This window comes from Peromyscus leucopus, chromosome 6 (genome assembly GCF_004664715.2).
Source record: "Peromyscus leucopus breed LL Stock chromosome 6, UCI_PerLeu_2.1, whole genome shotgun sequence".
Classification (NCBI taxonomy): domain Eukaryota; kingdom Metazoa; phylum Chordata; class Mammalia; order Rodentia; family Cricetidae; genus Peromyscus; species Peromyscus leucopus.
Window position 1 is genome coordinate 35,612,505 of NC_051068.1, and position 22,826 is coordinate 35,635,330.

Genomic DNA, 22,826 nt, shown 5'->3' on the forward strand with positions numbered 1-22,826 from the left:
AGAGTATACAGTAAAAACCAGAACTCAAACACTCTTGCTGGTAATTAATGAACACCTGCAATATTTTTCTGATGCTGCACTTGATTTAAATTGTAAGTTGTAGTAAATTAAAGGATTCTTTATAGCTATAACATTTTATTTTGATTCACTGAATTATTTAATTGCATATATAGTGGGTTAGAAAAAGCAATCAGTTGCTTTTAAATTCTTTGAATGATTTTATATTTAAATGTAGATATATGAGCCAGGTTCTAAGTAGTTTAAAGTCAGAAAATGCCGTTTGAGAATATTTATGATGGCAGAATTATTACAGGAAAAAAATCACAAACCTTTTTGTAGTTTTCAAAAAAAGATCAACTTAAAAATTAAAATTAAATGTGGCTACTTAAAGGAAGTTATTTAATCTTCAATAGTTACTACAATATTTTATAACAGAAGAGTATTTGAAAGTCAGAGTAGACGTTTTAGAGAGTTAGCTTATCCATTTCATATAGAGAACGGTAAAAGCTAAAGAGAAAAACAGATTCCCCAATGTGTGATCATTCTTCAGTGATAGATTAAACCTGATGATGTGTTCACCATTTCCCAGTGCAATATGCTACTTACCATATCATGCCTCATCCCAGGCTCAATCCTGGGGACTAACAGTTCGACTGTCTTGTAACAAATGAGAAGTTCTTGAGACCTTCCTACTGTTTTGTAAATTAACAGAGCTTAGTATTCCTTCTATGGATACAGCACTGTTGATAAGAAGTTTGGTACATACCTGTCAAAGGAATGAAACTGCATAGGAAGAATAGCTTGCGCTTCTCTCTTCAGTGCTGGATCTGGATATGGAATAGGCTCAGGGCCACACTCAGCAATCTCAACTGGGGCAGCCACAAGACTTTTCAGTATCTCCTTGACATTAATGCCTTTAGTTTGACTAATGCTAGATATGGATGGTGCAGGTTTCAGCATTTCACTGGGATGTTCAGTTAAGCTCTCGTGAGATTTCTTTACTTCAGATGACAACGTGGATAAAAGTTCACTCATTGCATCAGGACCTGCAGCCGTTTCTAGTTCTGCCCCATCCAGGATGCTAGCCACTTGCTCCTCTCCCATTCCAGAATCTGTGTGAGGAACTGAACTTTCTAGCTGAATATCTTCACCAGGGGTTGGTGTTTCCTTTTCCTTTACAGTGTCTGGGAATGTAGCAGGTGTTTCTGTAATGAAAGAATTTGGTCTAATCAAATGGTTTCAAGTGCAGGTATGAAGCAAATGAAGGTTCCATGGGTTTATCTGAACACACACAGCACAACTCAGCTTATATACAACAACCATATGCACCTGTTGTTTTGTTCAGCACATATCAAAAACAATCCCACTTCTTAAAAGAAAAAAAAAAACCTATCTGACACTCTAAAACACATGCCTTTAAGAGGATAATTCAATCAATTTCTTAAAGCAATAAAAAGTGTTACATCAACTTCCCATTATTCATTCATTGCTAGTTCTCAAACAAGATACAAGAAAAAAAATGTAGCTATTTCCTTAAAAATTATTATGGTCCTTAAAAATATAAAGTCATTTTAATGCCCTTTTGGGATTTTAATAAAAAAATGCCCCTAATGTTTAAATTATCTAAAGACATTATTGTAAATTTATATACATATAATTGTGAATTTTTTAAATGTGAAATGTCAAGTGATTATTTCAAAAAGATACATTCTTTAATTATACCACAGTGTGCCATAAGAAACTAGTCTATATGTACCTTTATTATCAATTACTTTAGAAACTCTTGCCTAATTTTTGTGGATAAATATTAATTTCCACTTGTAAAAATGGAATCAAAATATTTATCTTTATAAACAGCAATTGTGCATGTTACTAATTAAAATGGTTGAAAAGAAAAATATCTTTAAAATGTCAAATCGGGGCCAGTATAATGACTCAGTACATAAAGGAGCTTGACACCAAGTCTGATATCCTGAACTTGATTTCTGGAACTCATATAACAAGAGATAACCAACTTTTGCAAGCGGTCCTCTGACCTCTACACTTACAACGTGAAATACATGGGAGTGTGCATGTAGATGTAGACACAGAAATGCACGCACACACATGCGCGCGAACACACACACACACACACACACACACACACACACACACACACACACACACATACACGGTGTGGAGATAGTTTTTTAAAAGGTCCAAGTCCGATGACAAAAGTTAATATGATGAAGTCTTCCATATAATAATTCTAAATAGCATTGAAAAATGTACTTGATCTTTGTGTGTGTGTGTGTGTGTGTGTGTGTGTGTGTGTGTGTGTGTGTGTAGACCAGGCTGGCCTCCAACTCAGAGACCCACATGCCTTTGTCTCCTGAGTGCTGGGATTAAAGGCATATGCCACAGCCACCTAGCATAACTTAAAATAATTTTGAAGATGAAAAATAAGTCATTAAGAGATTTTATGTGATTTACAGTATAGGAATTTATTGAAATTGTTGATGTTTGCTTCTGTATTTTCAGAGGTTCTATCAGTAAGAAATTGAACAGAAAATGACAGGCCTGATGTCAGCATGCAGTTCAGGAAGCCTCATGAGACAAGCTATTGAAAACACAGAGGAATGCTGTTTGCTCTTTTAGAGATAATGTCATACACACAGATCAACTCTTGGTTTTGTGGTTAAACAGTTGCTAATATCTTGAATGCAGAAGAATACTATGATATGAACATGATTTTATTTACTTTTCTAGATTAATTTCAGAATCATTTCACCACACTTTAAGAGGCAAAGAAACTATAATCTCCTTTATTTTTTATTAGACTTATACTGAAGCTTATGCATTAATACAGAAATAGTTATCTCTTTAAACTTTGCACTGTCCAATATACATTTAAGTAGACAAAAGTACATATATCTGATAATGTAATGTTATATTATAGTCATTTGTATATTTATTTAGTTTTGCTTTTTTAATTGTCAAGTGTTCTCAAGAATTAAAAAAAAAAGATTAATCTGAGAATTAGGGAAAGAATATTTGTTCCAACACTGAATAATCAAGATTAAAAATACACTAGATGTCTCTTGTACTGTTTAAAGATTAAAAATTATATTAGTTTTGAAATGCAATCTCAATAATACCAGGAAAAGCATCAGGGAATAGGAGTTAAAATTATAGCTAAGATTTAACAAAAATAAAACCTTTTAAGAGAAAATTAAGACTAAAATTAAAATTATAGCATTAGGAATAAGGAAGATATAAAATCATGATGAGTCTAATAAGAATAAAGAATAGCAATAAACTACTGATTAAACAATGCAAATAGGAAAGCAGTCCAAAAGATAAAAATTCAGTTTTGATCATGGAGTCTACAGAATTTCTGGAATACTTATGCCTGGAAACCAAGAGAAGAAGAGCCATAAATTTTGATGACATTCACACCACGGTGAGAGTAGATTTTGGAAGCTGATATGTAACCTAGGGACACAGAGTGAGGAGTGAAGGTGGTTGAGGCCATTCAAACTTTAACAAAAGACCAAGAACACTGAACAGCAGTTATGACATTTCTGTAACATATGACAGAAAATGTAAGTGAAATGAAGAAACTTCCAAAATCAATAACAAAACTACAAAGTCAGTGACAGTTACTAACATGGGTCAATTATATCTCACAGTTTAACTGTCAGAAAATATCTGGAATATACTCCAGTACTTGGCCTACATTTACAGATGTTGTCCAGAGTTTTTTTTTTTTTTAATAAATATTTTTATTTTATAATCAATTCAATTTTACACATTAGCCACTGATTCCCCCGTCCTCCCTCCTCCCACCCCTAGTCTCCCCCCCCCCCGCGAATCCACCCCCATTTCCACCTTATCCAAGGCAAGGTCTCCCCTGGGGAGTCAGTCCAGCCTGGTAGATCCAGCCAAGGCAGGCCCAGTCCCCTCCTCCCTGCACCAAGGCTGAGCAAAGCGTCTCAGCATAGGCCCTAGGCCCCCAAAAGCCAGCTCATGCACCAAGGACAGGTCCTGGTCCCACTGCCTGGGGGGGCCTCCCAAACAGTTCAATCCAATCACCTGTCTCACCCATCCAGAGGACCTGGTCCAGCTCGATAGAGGCCACTGGTTCACAGTCCATGTGTCTCCACTAGTACGGACACTTTTCCCTGTGCTTCTTCCAAACATGGTCTCCACATCTCCCTCCCACATAATCCCTCCTCTCTTGCTGACTGGACCCCTGGAGCTCCACCTGGGGTTTGGCCATGGATCCCAGCATCTGCTTCCATCAGTCACTGGATGAGAGTTCTACCATGACAGCCAGGGTGTCTGGCCATCCAATTACCAGATCAGGCCAGCTCAGGCACTCTTTCGACCACTGTCAGTAGTCCACAGTGGATTTCTGGGGACCTCTCTAGCACTCTGCTTCTTCCTGGATCCATGGGGTCTTCATTTATCATAGTATCTCTTTCCTTGTTCTCCCACTGTTCCTGATCCAGCTGGGACCTCCTGCTCCCCTAAGCTCTCATTCCCCCGACTCTTGCCCTCTATTAACTCCCCTCACCCCCAGTTTGCTCATGTAGATCTCATCCATTTCTCTGTCGCTGGACGATCCCTGTGTCTTTCTTAGGGTACTCTTTACTAGGTAGCCTCCCTGGAGTTGTGAGTTCCAGTCTGGTTATCCTTTGCTTTACATCTAGTATCCACTTATGAGTGAGTACATACCATGTTTGTCTTTCTGAGTCTGGGTTACCTCACTCAGAATGATTTTTTTCTAGTTCCATCCATTTGCCTGCAAACCTCATGATGTCACTGTTTTTCTCTGTTGTGTACCACATTTTATTTATACATTCTTCAGTTGAAGGGCATCTAGGTTGTTTCCAGGTTCTGGCTATTATAAATAATGCTGCTATGAACATAGTTGAGCATGTGTCCTTGTGGTATGATTGAGCATTCCTTGGGTATATGCCCAAGAGTGGTATAGCTGGGTCTTGGGGGAGGTTGATTCCCAATTTTCTAAGAAAGTGCCATATTGATTTCAAAAGTGGCTGTACAAGTTTGCATTCCCACCAACAGTGTAGGAGTGTTCCCTTTGCTCCACATCCTCTCCAGAATAAGCTGTCTTCAGTGTTTTTGATCTTAGCCATTCTGATGGTGTAAGATGGTATCTCAGAGTTGTTTTGATTTGCATTTCCCTGATGATTAAAGGATGTTGAGCAATTCCTTAAATGTCTTTCAGCCATTTGAGCTTCCTCTGTTGAGAATTCTGTTTAGCTCTATAGCCCATTTCTTAATTGGACTGTTGGGCATTTTGATGTCTAATTTCTTGAGTTCTTTAGATATTCTGGATATCAGTCCTCTGTCAGATGTGGGGTTGGTGAAGATCTTTTCCCATTCTGTAGGCTGTCACTTTGTCTTATTGACCGTGTCTTTTGCCCTACAAAAGCTTCTCAGTTTCAAGAAGTCCCATTTATCAATTGTTTCTCTCAGTGTCTGTGCTACTGGTGTTATATTTAGGAAGTGATCTCCAGTGCCAATGCATTCAAGACTACTTCCTACTTTCTCTTCTATCAGGTTCAGAGTAACTGGATTTATGTTGAGGTCTTTGATTCACTATAGATCCATATCTGTCACCGTGCACAGAGTTTTGATTTTTGATATCCAACCATTTTTATAGTATGTCTTGCCTTAAAAGCTACATATAAATTTTAAACTTTTAAAATTTATATTAGACCAAAAGGTAAGTATTTCCCCAGTAAAAATATTATCTAAGAAAACAATATCTTCAATTTGTGGTTCATAAACTACCATACCCAAAAAGAAAGAAGGTTGGGGAGCGATAGGGGGTATATGTGAATGCATATGCTCAGGTGGCCAGAGAAGGAAGTCAGATTCTTCAGAGCTAGGGTTACACTCCTTACTGGAAATTCTTTTTGGTAGTTTGAATGTAACTGGCCCCCATAAGCTAACTGGGAGTGGCAATATTAGGAGGTGTGGCTTTGCTGGAGTAGGTGTAGCTTTGCTGGAGAAACTGTGGAGGTGGGTTTTGAGGTCTTACTTATCCTCAAGCCATGACAAGTGTCTCAGTCTACTTCATGTTGCCTGTGGGATTAAGATGTAGCTCTTTCTCCTCTCAGATACTTCTCCAGGGCCGTGTCTGCCTGCATTTCATCAGGTCCTGCCATGATAATAATGGACTAAACCTCTGAAACCGTAAGCCAGCCACTTAATGTTTTCTTTTATAAAAGTTGCTGTGGTCATGGCATCTCTTCATAGCAGTAGAAACCCTAACTAGATAGTCCTGCTTGTGGCTTCTGGGATTTAAAATCTGTCCTTTATAAACTGCAGCAAGTATTCAACTGCTGAGCCATCTATCACTTTAGTTGCATAGCTAAATGTTGTTTACATGGACTATTTCTCTCTGATTTGGTCAGCTAACTGACACTCAATGAGCATTACAAACCTCTAATTCACCAGGCAGTGGTGGCACATGCCTTTAATCCCAGCACTCGGGAGGCAGAGGCAGACGGATCTCTGTGAGTTTGAGGCCAGCCTGGATTACAGAGTGAGTTCCAGGAAAGGTGCAAAACTACACAGAGAAACCCTGTCTTGAAAAGCTAAAAAAGAAAAAAAGAAAAGAAAACCCAAAAAACAAACAAAAAACCTCTAACTGCAAGATACTTAGAACTCAATGTGTTGACTTCCAAGTTATGATGAAAGCTTGAATTTTTAAGATAGCTCATCAAAATATTTACACATCAATAAAGTTTCATTTACTGAGTGATTTTAAAATGGAGTAATAATTTTGAAGTGTAATAAAAATTCTACACAAGTATTTTAAAGCACACCCTGTGATCATGTTATATAGAAGTAAAATCAAATGCCTAAAGAACACACTGTAAGAGTAATTGGAAAAAACATTATCGACAACAACTAAAACAACCTGATTACTAGCCAAAAATGCCCACCTTCATTTCTCATTGCACTCTGACACCCTTCACAAAACATGTTCTCAGTTGACACTATAGTGCAGCTTCTATAATACTTCTTTCTCTAGAATGCTTTCTTATGTATTGTGAGGATATAATACAATGACTTTAACAGAAAGTTAGGGGTATCTGTGTAGTGATAGTAGCAACTATAGCGTATGAGTTTTCAACAGCTCTCATGAGCTTTTTTTAGCAATAGGCCAGCCAACCAGCACATAAAGCTGAACCATTACTAGCCTGGTTGAGCTGAGCCTTGTCAGAAACAGGCAGTTGGATGCCAGATGCCTTTTAGTGTTTTTCATTAAATGTAATGAATTCACCTAATACGTACTGAAAAAAAAAATATGAGGTTAAGTTTAACAAATGACATGTGATTTACAAGCTTACCTCATTCATCACATTCCTTCTCTCAAAATCTCTGTTTCAGAGTGATCTCAGTATGTTTGACATATTAAAGTACTGAGCTTGCTGTTTTCCAAACTCTATACAGGAGTAGCATAGCACTGAAGATTAGGTAAAGCATCTATTTCTTTAAATATCAAGCAAATGAAACACCCTAGCCTAAGATGGAACATAAAAGTGTAAAACTTGTAAATTAGTTACATTAATTCTAAAAGTATAAGATAAACTTATATAAAAATCATTTTTAACTCCCAAAGCAAAAATAATACATGAAATGATTTTTAAAAAAATCCAACCTTGGTTTCAACAAGCACAGGGACAAATAGCCAAACGAATGGAAACACATGAACTATGAACCAAAGGCTGAGGGGCTCCCAGCTGGATCAGACCCTCTGAATAGGTGAGACAGTTGATTGGCTTGATCTGTTTGGGAGGCATCTAGGCAGTGGTACCAGGTCCTGGGCTCATTGCATGAGTTAGCTGTTTGAAACCTGGGACTTATGCAGGGACGCTTGGCTCAATCTGGGAGGAGGGGACTGGACCTGCCTGGACTGAGTCTACCAGGTCGATCTCAGTCCTCGGGGGAGGCTTTGGCCTGGAGGAGATGGGAATGGGGGTGGGCTGGGGGGAAGGGGAGGGGGGTAGGAAGGGGGAGAACAAGGGAATCTGTGGCTGTTATGTAGAACTGAATGGTATTGTAAAATAAAATAAAAGGAAAAAAAATCAATGTAAACGTTTGTTTTACATGCATCCAACAGTGAGACTGTAAAACAGGGTAATTATTCACAATTGTTTCCTAGAGATATGAAAAGAATATAGCCTTGGGAATCTAATTTATTAATAAACAATAGAAGAGACAAAATGAGATGATACAATCAAAAATTAAGAAAACCTTTCAGTGTTGTGACCACACTACCTAGGTGTGGGTCACATTGATTATATCTTACTTATGGTGCACTAAACATTTTATACAGGCCATTATTTCTTCCAAACTTTTGTAGTTCTTTTGGATTGTTTGTTTTTACTTTTTTTTTTGGTTTTGGTTTTAAAAGACAGGTTTCTCTGTGTACCCTGGCAGTCCTGGAACTCACTCTGTAGACCAGGCTAGCCTCAAACTCAGAGATCCACCTGCCAAGTGCTGGAATTAAAATTGTGCACCATTATGCTCAGCTCATAGCTTTTTTTTTTTTTTTTTTTTTTTTTTAACTGCCCCTTTCTTTTCTCTCTTGCAAGACTCTCAGTATATGCACATTGGTTTACTTGATATTTGAAGTCAGTGAGGCTTCATTTGGTCTGGACAGTCACAAGTGGCCTGACTTCAAATACACTAATCCTTCTTGCTATCAGCTTAAACTTCTGAATTCCTCTAGTGAACTTCTTATTCCAGTTACTGTAATTTCAACTTCAGAATTTCTAGTTGTTCTTTAATATATAAAGTTTTATTTCTGATTCTCTCAACACCTCAACATAACATGTTGTGACATTATCTTCATATTCTCAATTCTTCAGAACACATTCTTTTCAATTATGTGCACATACCCATAATTGCTTATTTAAAACATGCATCCAAAAAGCAAACATGCTTTTTGTGAGTTTTGTGAGTCACATCTTCTCCCAACTATTTTCCCCACTGTCTGTATTGACAACATATTTCTGTTTTTTGCTGGTCTCAGAGTTTTTAATTAGAGAAATATACATTATTTTTATTTTGGTTTTCCGAGACAGGGTTTCTCTTGTGTAGCTTTGCACCTTTCCTGGAACTCACTTGGTAGCCCAGGCTGGCCTCGAACTCACAGAGATCCGCCTGGCTCTGCCTCCCGAGTGCTGGGATTAAAGGCGTGCGCCACCACCGCCCGGCATTTTTTTTTTTTTTTTTGAAAAATATACATTTTAAATAGCATGGGTTGGATTTTCCAGGTCTCCCCCTCACTCCTTCATATTTCCATGCCTCAAACAAGTACATTGAGGTATTTCTTTCTGTTGGAGGTGTACTGGAAGTCAAAATAGAAAGGTACTGGGAATTTAATCAAACTGATCAAATTGCAGTTCTGCCTCCACAAGTTAACTAGTTTTCCTTGTTACCTCAGACAAAATTAGCTACCCTCTAAAATCTGCAGACTATACCTGAAAGATACTAGTCTCCCATCTGTTGCAAGGATTAAGAAACCTGTCAGGTCATCACTTGTATGGTACTCAAGTCTGTATCCACCTATATAGTCATCTCTATTAACTGGTTCTTTAATCACCTCAATGTTTCTCACCAGATAGCCAGAGGTCATCTCTGAAACATCACATTTCTTCCAACCCTGTATTGAACCTGCTATCAAATCCTAGCCAGCTGGCCTTCAAAGTATTCCCCCACATTACTTTCCTCTTTATCTCTACAACGCCACCATCATTCTCACCATCTCAAGTCAGAGGCAATAATCTAGTCTCCTGCATGCCCCTTGAACATATTATCCACTGTAGCTAAAATATTCCTTAAAAATTATTCTTTTTACAGCTAGCAGTATAATAACCCCACCTCTACAGCATCAAAATCCTAATTTTCATAACGTGAAAATATTTGGTCTTATATCACAACATTAAATTTAAGGGTCTTGAAAGGGAAGATTACCTTGGGTTACTCAAGTGAGGTAACTCTAATGAGTCCTTTGAATAGAAAAATCTCTCCTAATTCTGTTCAGAGGAAAGTGAGACAACTAAAGAATGTTTTGATAATGCACCAATTACTGGTCCATGGAGGAAGAAGGCTTTAAGCCAAGGAATACAAATGCCTCTGAAAGACAGAAAGGGGAGGAAAACTGGACACTCCAGAAAGCAAACAAGGAAACGATGTACCAATTTTAGCCCAATAAAACTCATGATATACTTTTAACCAAAGGTCTAAAAGATAATAAATCCAGATTGATTTAAGTTCCTAAATATTTGTGAACATTTTATGACAAAAGTAGAAACCAATAAGGTATTATCTTTAGCTTAAAACCAGTTCCCTAATGTGGCTTTTTGTAGGTACTACATGAACTGGTTCCTGTCTAACTACTGAAGCAATTCTGACAGCTTCTTTTTCCCTTGATTACTATATTAAATCACCAGATAACACAAAATTTTACTGGACATTTGGCCTACCTCCCAGCCTGCCTCTAATCACCGTCTCCATTCTTTTCCAAAATAACCAAACATGCCTAGTTCTTGGCATAAATATCACTTCTGTGAGGCATACCCGACGCCCAAACCAAATTATGTTTCTTCTCCTAAGCTTCTCAAACTTAAAACTTTATTCCTTAGAATATACCATGATTTGCAATAATACATTTCAGTATATGATTTCTAAAAGTGTTTACCTCATATCCTAGACCATTTTTCTTCAGACAGATACTTTCTGTCCAATTTACATATGCTTATAACACAGTAAGTAGGAAATCACTGATTTATTAAAAATAGATATAATGAAGGAAATTACAATATTCATTGAATTATGATGCAAATAAAAAGTGTAAGAGAAGCTTTGACTAACTAAAAACAGGCAATTACATTAACCAAGTTGAGAAATTATCATGAAAAACAGACACAATTTCAACTTTACATAACTGAAATATATAACATTTTCAGCATTAGTACTCAGAGTTGCAGAATGATACCAATACATTAGAGTATCTACAAATAATGACACATTTATAATATGGACTATTAATCTTTAAAACTTATTGTTTGAAAAATGAGGGATTTTATAATCTGAAAGAGTAAATTTTATTATGTAAATGTAACAACTTCATAAATATAATTTACTTATAATATTTATAACTATACAATAAACAAAAGTAACAAAATCCTTGAATTTAAGCTATTTTTGTTTTCCTAAAACAGTACTAAAGAGGAATTACTACAGCAAGGTAAGGAAGTTTTTTTGTGCTACAGAAAGCATACATACTCACCCTTTCAAATTCTGGTTTGACAAGTTACAATTTTGTTTCTATATAAATTTACTTGGGTATTAGTAAATGTTAAATATTATTTGCTTATTTGTTATGTCTTACTTTTCCTTTTTAGTCATATGTTTGCTTTTTCCATCTTTTTTCACATTAAGTTACATGTTCTTTTAATTTACATATGAGGTTTTTATCCATTAATGATAATATCCTTCTTTTGTGTGTGTGGAGCAAGTGGGTGCATGTTTGTGTAGGTATACGTGTGTGAAGGGATGCCCCTATATGAGTGTGAGAGCATGTCTGGAAGCCAGAGGTCAACCTCAGATGTCATTCATCAGGAGCCTTTCACCTGGTTTGTTGAGATAGGGTCCCTTTGGCCTGGAGCATACTGATTTGGCTAGCTATTTGGATAGTATGTTCAATGACCTGCCTGCCTCTGCCTTTCTAACTCTGGGATTACAAGCCTGCCACCACACCCAATTTATTTTTAACATAGGTTCTGGAGACTGAACTGAAATTGCCTGTGTGGCAACCATTTTACAGACTAAGCTATTTCCCCAGATGAGGCTATTAACAATCACAGAAACATACAATACTTCCTATCTGTACTTACATAAAATTTTGCCAATATCTTTCAGATATGATATTTAAGACATTTTTTAACTTTCAAATATAAAACAAAACTTCGAGCCTGCTTATAAATAAATTGAAAACACTTTCTACATGTATATATTTAATGTGTGTGTGTGTGTGTGTGTGTGTGTGTGTGTGTGTGTGTGTGTGCCACTGCCTGTGTGTGGGTGTGGAGATCAAAGGACAACTTACAGAAACCAATTCTCTCCTTCTACCATGTAGACACCAGAGATGAGGTCCTCAGGATTTATGGCAAGGCAAGTTTCTTCACCTGGTGAGGTATCTCATCAGCCCATGAACAACCTTTTGACACTGAGACATTATGTTGTGGTCTACAAAGTACAAGGCCCAAAACCATACAAGTAAGTTCTAAGAAAACACACACACACACACACACACACACACACACACACACACACACGCCTCATAATGTTTTAAGTAAATGTATAATTTTGTATTGGGCCACATTCATAGCTGTCCTTAGCTACATGTGATCCCCAGCCCATGGATTAGACACACCCAAGAGAACAATGTTTTTAATTATACAAATATTTACTCTGAATTCTCTTTCATGTTAGAACACAGTCAAACAATGAAGTCCTGTGACAATTCTGAGTGCTGTGAGAACACTCCAAGAAGACAAGACAAGAGTCCTATGACCTCAGTTTCTTCCAAACATTGGAACTGTCCTTGGCATGTGTTTTTGTTCTTTTCCCAGGTGTAGCAGATAGGAGTGAGTTTACTTCAGCTGTTGTTTTTCATGTGCCTTCTTTGGAAAAAACGTTTTTGCCATGTGTGGCTTGTCCATGTGGTTGAACAACTTAATCATATGATTCTTCTTAACCCTAAGAGTATAAATTGTCTGATGGCCTGAATAAAGTTGGCTACTGCATGAAACTTTAGTCTGCCTCAATTTTAGACCTGTTCTCTCAGGTTCATGCCAACAACTAGAATGGTAAACACATTACATTCACAGTTTCACTATTATTATTAAACTTTAATACAAAATAATTTATGTGGTATAATGAAAGAGATGAGAAAGAATATAGTTTCCTGGCTATATGGCAAGATTCTATCTCAAAAGAAAACACAAAACAAAGAAAACTAGCTTCCTTCTTAACTACACATTCCTAGGACAAGCAATACTTCTTCCATTTGATAGCAAACTAATAGTTAAAATATATAGAATGCTTGTGTACTAACACACAGAATTATTTAGTTTACTCAGACTTTTAAGACATGTGTCTTTTCTTAACAGTTCATTCTTTCATTTGTTTCCTGTCTTAAGTATTTTCTCTGATCATAAATTATAGGAAAATTAATATGAAATATTTGTTACATTTTATCTAAACTTACAAGCTTTATTAGTAATGTTAACATATAGCTTTATCATCTTATAGGACAAGTTACCAAGTAAGATTCTTGTTTGGGCAGGGTTATTAATTATAATTCCAGGATAAGGCCAATACTCACCTTTACAAAATATTACTTAATTTTCTCACTAGCTTACTAAATTACTAAAGAACTACTTCCTGCACTCACTTTTATATGTAAGACATTGGAGATGCCTTGCATCTCTGACAATTTTGATTTGACACAGCACTACAGTCTGAACTGGAGCAATTAGGCAAGAAAAATAAAACAAAAGCATACAAACTGGAAAGGAAAAAGTTATTTCTGAAGATGGTATGTTTTTCTACATAAAAAATTCTATAAGATTACACACACAACACACACACACACACACATACACACAACACACACACACACACATACATCTGCCAGTGACAATAAATGAAGTCAGCAAAGTTATGGGATAGAAAAATCAACATGAGACACGAAAATCAGCATCGTTTCTAAGAATATACTATCTGGAAAAAATAACTGGAGAGCAATCTTATTTAGCCATGAAAATAAACTAATGGACACATAAGTGAAAGGTGGTGAAGAATTTATACAAGGAAAATGATAAAAAAAATTTGAAGACAACACAAAGATATTTTATGTTCATATATTAGAAGATTAATGTTGCTAAAATGTTGATACACAATTCAAGCCAATCTATAAATCCAGTATAATTCACACCAAAATACCAATGTTTCTTATCAGAAATAGAAAAAATAGTTTGTAAGAAACTAGAAAATACTGCTGATAGCTAATGCCATCTTAAACAAAAAGAATAAAGACAGTGGTACCATGCTACCACTTTAGAACATACTTCAAAGCTATGTTCCTGATGGAATGGTATGATCACAATGATAAAGCATGACATCACAAGTACAGAAAAAGAAACTGCACACTGTTGCTGGGAATGAGAATTAGTCTAGACACTGTAGAAAATAGTATAGTGGTACTTCTAAACAAAAATATATAAAGATAGTACCACCAGAGTCACTCACTTGTAATTACAGACCTGGTCCTATGTACAAAGCAAAGGAAAACAATCATTCAAAAGATCTACAACGCTCTTCACAATGTTCAAGATGTGGAATAAATACTGGAGTACATAGAAAAAATGAGGTACATATACACGATGGAATATGATTCAGCTACAAAACATCCATAAAATCCACTACTTGTGACAAACTAGATAAACTCAAGGGCATTATATAAAATGAATTTAAGAAAGCACATGCAGAAGAATGAATACCACATGTTCTCAGTCTTACATGCAATTTAGGAAAATACAATTCACTGACTTAGAGAATGGAATTATTACTAGAGACTGAGAAGATGTTAGTCAAAGGGTACACAGTTATAGAACTGTATAGATATACTTTACAACATGGTAACAACAGTTAATAGTGAGATACTGCTGTCATAAAATTTATGGAAATATGTTTTAAATATCCAATCAGCTTTAATATTTATCAAAAAAGTATGATCCATATATCAAATGAGTGGCATGTTAAAAAGCTTGATGTAATCATTCCACATTGGATATAAATCTTAACACATCACACTTTACATCACAGAATAAGAAGTCAAATAAATGAAACAGTCATTATTATCTTCTGGAAGTACACTTTCTAATAAACCATAGCAGAAGAAAGAAAGTAAGCAGGTACTATGTTCAAGAGGATGACAGTAGGGAATGGGCTGCTGCAGTTATATTTGTAACTTCCCTTTAGTACATCACAGCCAAAGAAAACGATTGAAACAAAGAACAATATAGTAAAAGTAATACAAATATGGCTTTTAAAAACTATTTATGTATCTATTGTTTCATGAGTGTGTGTTCTTGAGTAAAATATATGGTGCAAGACATGTACGTAGGCACCTGCAGAGCAGAAAAAAATGATCAGATCCCCTAGAACTGGAGTTACAGGGAGTTGAGAGCTGCATGATGCAGGTGCTGGGAACCAAACCTACGTCCTGAGAACAGAACTCAGATCTTCTGAAAGAACAATTAGTACTCTTAACTGCTAACCTTCCTATCCAGCTCTACTAACAAAAACATTTTATACAAACACTGGGAATGTAAAAATTTAAAACTTACAACATGACAATGTTTTTTTAAATCAGTTAACATATCTAAACCAAGTTAAACTAACAATGATACAGCGCCTTAACATGTTTTGTTTTAGTTCAAAAAGAAATGTCACAGAAGTATGTTACTGGAATGACAACTCAGAGTTGGGAATGCCCATTTTATTTATTTATTTATTTATTTTTAGTATTAAAATTTTTTCTATTCATTTTACATACCAACCACAGATCCCAGTCTCCCTCCTCCTCCCACACCCAGGCTTTGCCCCCCCCCAACCACCCCCCTTCCAACCTTCTCAAAGGCAAGACCTCCCATGGGGAGTCAGCAGAACCTGGTACATTCAGCTGAGGCAGGTCCAAGCCCCTTCCCGTACACCAAGGCTGCTCAAGGTGTCTCATCATAGGTACTGGGCTCCAAAAAGCCTGCTCATGCACCATGGAGGAGATGACCATTTTAAACTTATTTCCAAAATGAAACTAGAAATACATCCTAGGTGCAAGTGGTAGAGCATGAAACTTGGTATCTATTACATCTTGAGTTTAACCCTCAGCAATACAAATCAATCAAAATATGCTAGCATTAGCCAATTTCTGTTGCAAAACATTTAACTATGCAAAGATATGTTGCATTTGTTTAACTATATAAAGATGTGTTGCATTTGTTTAATTATGTAAAGATAATTTGCTGTTTTACCTTGCCTGCCTAAAGTGCCTGATTGGTCTAATAAAAAGCTGAATGGCCAATAACAAATGAGGAAGTAATAAGTGAAACTTGTGGGCAGTGAGAATAAGTAGGAATTGAGGCTTGGGAGAAGAAAGAAAAAGAGATGCCAGGAAGATACCACTGGCCAGCCAGCCAGAAAAAGGGGGGCGGGCAGGAAAGTAGGACATACAGAATGAAAGAAAGGTTAAAAAGTCCCAAGGCAAAACATAGATGAAGAGAAACAGGTTAAATTAAGTTAAAAGAGCTAGTGGGGCGAGTCAAAGCCAAGGCTGAGTATTCACAACTATTAAGTCTCTGGGTCTTCATTTAGGAGCTGGTTGGTGGTCTAAAGAAAATTCCAACTACAAATTTCAGTACTCCATCTTCAATACTAATGCTACAACACAAATGGTATTCCAATAAAAGAAAAAGACTATAGATTCATGACTTCTCTTTGACTGTATCTTCCATTACAGAAGATACAAATTAAAACATTCTATCAAAGCCATAAGACAGATATTTAACTTCTAGTGGATGAGTAATCCACTAATTAGCAATCAAGATACTTCATTTGTAATTCTTTTTAGATTGTAAGACATATCAAGAGAAATTGTGTGTCTCTCAGATTCTAGCACACATACACATATGGTGTGTGTGTGTGTGTGTGTGTGTGTGTGTGTGTGTGTGTGTGTGTGTATGTATGTATGTATGTATTTTTTTTCAGGTTTATACACACACACACTCCACACATCTATCCAAGTTTGGCTGTCCTGGAACTCAATATTTAAGAAGATCAAGCTGGCTTTGAATTTACAAAGATCCATCTGCTTCTCCCTCCTAAGTGCTGGTATTAAAGGTGTGCAGCCACATGCCTTACATTCTAGCTTTCATGTTGCTCATTGATTCTAGCTATGTGTAAAAACATTGCCATCGTCCACTTAGAAACACACAGTTTATGAAAATGTTTTAGAACTTCATCAAAAAGCTAGTCCTAGTCTTCTAAAAGTAAAACCACACTGGTTCCCTGTCCTGTAGAAAAATTAAGCATTCGCTCGCAGCTTTGGTTTCACCAATAGTTGTTTTCCCCTGAATAACCCCAGCAATATAGCACACAATAGCAGTTAAGATCATTTTCCATACTGTCAGGAATAAAGACTGGTAAGTTTACAACATTAACCTGAAAATAGGAATTTTTTAAAATTATCATTACAAAGTTTTCCAGATAAGCTAAATTGTGGCAAGAGTGAGAATTTCTTGATGAGCATGGATATTCCAAAGCAGACTCCTTAAATCTTGGCAATTACTCTAGAAGATTTTCAGTCACTCAGGAATACATTTCTTCACAAAATGAACCACACACAAGGTTTATGTTACTAATTTGCTTAAAGAAATTTTCATTTCACCAGTGTTAAAAAGTCCATGCTAGCATTAGCTATTTCTGTTGCGAAATATTTGTTTAACTATGCAAAGATATGTTGCATTTGTTTAATTATGTACAGATAATTACACCCTCAAAAATAAGAGAACTCATCCAGGTGTAATAAAAAATACTTTGCTAGTATGACTTGTTCTAAAGCTGCCCTAGGACATCATTAGTTAGGTATGGAATACATCAAGTTATGGTTTCATCTGGGGCTCAGTGTTCTCCTCAGACTCATTCCAACTGTCAGCAGAAATCACTGCCTTCTCATGTTAGACCTCAGTTTCCCTTTTTTTTTTTTTTTTGCTGGGGTTTAGCTGAGCAGTGTTATTAGCTCCTATAAGCTGCTGTCAGGGGCTTGCTCACAATTCACAATATGACTCTGAATTCCTCTTTTGCAACCTGGATCATCACTCTTACATATGAACATGACTAACAGTGTAACTAATTACAGGAAGAAAACCAATCATGTTCAATATGCCATGAGTTGTGCAAGGGGCACATAGGAAAATCTTTGGACCAGTGGAGGGAGAGCTCTGCCTTGTAAAACTCTTGTTCTGCAGCAACCAACCCTTTGTTAATAGGACCCAGAGACATCATCATTTCAGCTGCTGTATTTTTCATCTATAACATTTTTGTGATTTTTCCTTATGTGGGCTCATTCTCTGTTTACTGTGTTCACTTTTTCCATTACCTGAAACACATCTTAAATAATTAAATACTTCTCACGGGCTATTGCTTTAATGTCTTCATTTGAACCTTTTACTACTGCTTACAAATCTATTTTTGTTCAATGATTGTTTTTCTGCTTATGCTTACATTTTCTAGCCTCTTAACAGGCTTAGTAATGTATTATTGGATGTTTAACATTTAATTCTATGTGTTTTTTTACATGCAAGACTTTTTTTGCATTCCTTTAAAGAGTACTAAGACTATGTTCTGACTAGATGTCAAATAATCCATAGACCCCATAGGCCAGTTTGTCCATAGTTACATTCAATCTTCTTTTTTCCTGGTTAATCAGCAGATTGCTACATTTTAGCCTAACTTAACTACATTACTGTGGTATGACTGTTAACATCTAGTGTAACCCAGCATAGTGATTATTAATATAATACATTAGTTACCCTTCACTTGAAGATGTTAACTTAAGGAATATAATGGAATGCAAGAACAAAAGCTCTAACTGGTTCTTGGTAGTCATGTTATAGAAATACAATATACCTTCTTTATAAATAATTACACTATGAATATTTGTTTTAAAAAAAAAACTCATGAAACAGGAATACCAAATAATCCATAAGACAATGTCAGTATTACCTTTGTAAAATGAGTGGGTAAAACTCTGCTCAGGCATTAGCTTGGCAAGGAGTCCATGATTCAAACTTGGATGAGGGATAGATGGTATGACCACAACTGTGGAGAAAATCATGGAGCCATATTTGAGGAAGAAAATGACAGTAATATAGTTCACACCAAAGACTCATGACATTTCTATATTACTGCAACAGGCACACAATAATAAAGAACACATCTCTAATGGAGGGAAAAGGGGTTTTAAGAAAAAGGAAGTAGGCAATACTCACTGAGTAGAGTACTTTAGCAACATACATAAAAACATACACATAGACCAGAAAACTACACCTAGAAGGTTCACTATAATAGTACTCATTTTATACATATATGACACATAAAATATCTTCATACTTTAAAAGGACATCAATTTGAATGGCAAACTGATGTTTAATTGGCAGAATAAAATTAAAATAATAGTGTTATAATGGAATAGTATGACCTGCAATGAGAAAAATCCTGTGGCTAAAATGTGATCCATTGTCTCTACAACAGCAGTAAAAAGCAAAGGAGGCTGTCACACTTAACAAGATGCAGTGGTTTAACTACAAATCTCTATCAAAACATTCATTTATAAAGCATATGTGTTGACTTAGTAAAGAATCCCACCCATAAATTAACCAGTAGCATACCTACAGAATGCTACATTTTAGACTAATTGAACTGCACTACTGTGGTATGACAGTTAATATCTAGTGCATGCCAGCATAGTAAATATTAATACAATACATTAGGTACCTTTAATTTGAAGATGTTAATCCAATAAGTATAGTGGAATGCAAGAAAAAAAAGCTATGCATGGTTTACAAGAAACACTCATTGAGTTATCAAGATTACAGCGCAAACAACAGAAAAATAATCTTGATGTAAACACTTAGTAGGAAATACAAATGATTAGTTGCCACAAAGCATTTTTATAGTTTTCAATATAGTAGTGAAGGCCAATTGTTGGATCATGGCCCAAGAATGGATTTGAGTGAGGAGAATTCTGAGTATTTGTGAGAGCATGACAAGAAAACAAGAGTCTTGTGACCTCAGTTTCTTCAAAACACAGAATTGTTCTTGGGATGTGTTTTTGTGCTCCTCCCAAGTGTAGCAGATAAGAGTGAGTTTACTTCAGATTACTCATTATTGCTTGCTGCTGTTATTCACCCAAATGTTTAAACTATCGTTTATATGCCTTGATGGAAAAACATGATTTTGCCATGTGCAACTTGTCCTTATTATTGTATATAGCTTGAACTCATGAGAACTATACTCATGTGACCTTTTCTTAACCCTTAGAGTATAAACTGTCTGAAGCTATGAATAAAGTTGGCTATTGCATGAGACTTCAGTCTGCCTTATTCATCGGCAAGCTCCATTCTCCCAGATACCACTGGCTCTAGAGTGATGATAGCTATTAAGGCAACAGCTAATGCAGTGTAAGTATTGTGCAAATGAGGCCAATACAACCCAAGGTGGCTCACTGTTGTCCCTGATGTTACTTCTCCATAACTCTTTTAGTTAAACTACTTTGTATAAACATTTTCCAACTTGCACAAAATTCCAAATGTTTGTTTGCATATTATATAATTGATGTAATATTTACATGTTGAATTAAGTGTTCACTTAGTAGCAAAAAGAGAAGGAGGGGAGAGAGCAAAGAAGGGAAGGAGAGAATTTTTGAATTAGGCTGTAAAGATTAGTGTTTTACCTTTTATTATTTAACATTTAGTAACTATATGGGGACCTCCTATGCTTATAAAAGTTTCACAAGAAATGTGTTGAGAAGCATGAGTCCCAAGCATATTAAAAAAATAGCATAACCAAATGATTTCTATTCATTAATGGGAAATAGTAACCCAAAGCTGCACTGACAAATGTGAATGATAGCAAATATGTACAGATATATCCAGTATACTTGTGCCGATCTACAAACACTGTATCAGCATCTCTACCAATTCTGTAAATGTCTGAAGTGTTTACGAGTAAGTACAGTTCAAACATGAATGCAAAAGTGTTAGAGAATATGAAAGAGATAAATACTAGTGAAATGCCAAATAATGGAAAGCAAACACTAAGTACCTGTACTTGTTGGAGAATTGATTTCTTGTCTGATGTTTCTACCTGGTTGGCTCCCAGTTCTTGCAGTCTCTCTCTGGGGTTCTAATATGTCCCGATACTTAGATACCATCAGAACAGAGATGAAGTAAACAACAGCCAGAGCTAAGAACTGTGCCTGCTTGCTATCATCCTGTGTAAAATAAAAAGGCAGTTTGACACTCAAAAATTTTAAGATTTAAATTCACAAAACATAAGAAACTATTCTTCTGTTATTAGACCTTAAACTTTTATTTAAAAGTTGCTTGGGGCAGGGGGAGAGTTGGGGATTTATGGTAGAACGGCAAGCACAGGGCTCTGGGTTCGGTCCTCAGCTCAAAAAAATAAAATAAAATAAAATAAAATAAAAATAAAAGTTGCTGGGGGGAGGGCTATGGAGATAGCCCAGTAGTTAAAACCATTTGCTCCTCTTACAGAGGACCAGAGTTCAGTGCCTACCACCTACTTCAGGTGGTTAATAGAAATCTAACTCCATCTTCTAATCAACTGGCATGCTCTTCTGGCTTCTTTGGTGCCAGAACAAACAAACAAACAAACAAATGAGTAAATGAATGAATGAATGAATAAAATAAACCTTTGGAGCCAGCCCAGATGGTTTAGTGGGCAAAGACATCCGCATTTGACCCTAGGCATCCACATGGTAGAAGAAGACTCCATAACATTGTCCTCTGACCTTTGCCCATGCACTGTGGCAAGTGAGAACGTGTAAGGATGTTGTGCACAATACACACACACACACACACACACAGACACACAAAATATAAATTAAAAAAAAATTAAGAGTTGATAACTAAATTACTTACTAAGTACCATGTTAAAGATACACACAAAATGCCTAAAATGTTTCATCTGAGTCATAGGTTGAAATAATTTCAAAAGTTAATATAGTAAGATTGATTTCAATGTGCTACATAATATCATCCTCTCTTACCATTTTTATCTGTATGACTTCCTTATAAAACATGCGGATGAAAAAATTAATGTACTGAGTTTTAAAAAAAATCAGGATTTAAGCATTATAAATAAGGAAAGTTATAGAGAAAAATCAAAACTAGAAAATATACTACTACCTGAGCAAGAGGCTATGTGGATTCAAGATGGCAGATGTATATAAACAACGGCAATCATAAAATAAGAATTTCATGCAATCCCATTGTAAAACAGAATGTTATGTGGTAACATGTGATGAATAATTAAAGTTCTGACTGCATTAACAAGTAAAAAGATGTAACAATCCAGTTTTTCTGGAAGGGAAAATGAAATCTCGAATACTACATATATTTGAGGTGCTCATTTCCATATCTAATGATAAAATGGTGTTCTGCCAGAGTACAGTAAAGTAAGAAAAGGTCTGAAAAAATAAGACAATAGTTTGAAGAGGCATTGGGGTCTAGCAGGAAAGAAAACATTGTAGCAGGTTTGTTACCCAAAGGCTGAGATAAACATCTCTAGGAGAAGTATCATGAAGGATAAGCTAGAAGACTTCTCAATACATCCTTGTTAGGCCATATCTTGTAAACCTTTTTTTGGGGAGCAAGGTTTTCGAGACAGGGTTTCTCTGTGTAGTTTTGGTGCCTGTCCTGGATGCTCTGTAGACCAGGCTGGCCTCAAACTCACAGAGATCTGCCTGGCTCTGCCTCCTGAGTGCTGGGATTAAAGGTATGCGCCACGCCCACCCCAACCACATCTTGTAAACTTTTGATCAGCTAAATAAGATTGGTATTTCCAAATCAAAATATAGTAAGCAGCAACTGGTCAGCAGGACAGAAATAAGAAAAAGAAAAACTCATACAAGTCTAGCTACTTCATTA

At 36.1% G+C, this 22,826-nt stretch overlaps 1 protein-coding gene across 8 annotated transcripts in view; it reads right to left on the reverse strand.

Annotated features, from left to right (window-relative positions):
* Nbea (neurobeachin) overlaps positions 1-22,826 on the reverse strand; it is a 544,486-nt gene that overhangs the window by 348,165 nt on the left and 173,495 nt on the right. For all 8 annotated transcript variants that reach the window (XM_028882144.2, XM_037206608.1, XM_028882142.2 and 5 more), the window contains 3 exons: positions 20,980-21,148; positions 18,880-18,975; positions 767-1,205 (listed from right to left, as the gene is read on the reverse strand). In XM_028882144.2, the coding sequence (XP_028737977.1) occupies positions 767-1,205; positions 18,880-18,975; positions 20,980-21,148 (704 nt within the window). The remainder of the gene's footprint in view (positions 1-766; positions 1,206-18,879; positions 18,976-20,979; positions 21,149-22,826) is intronic.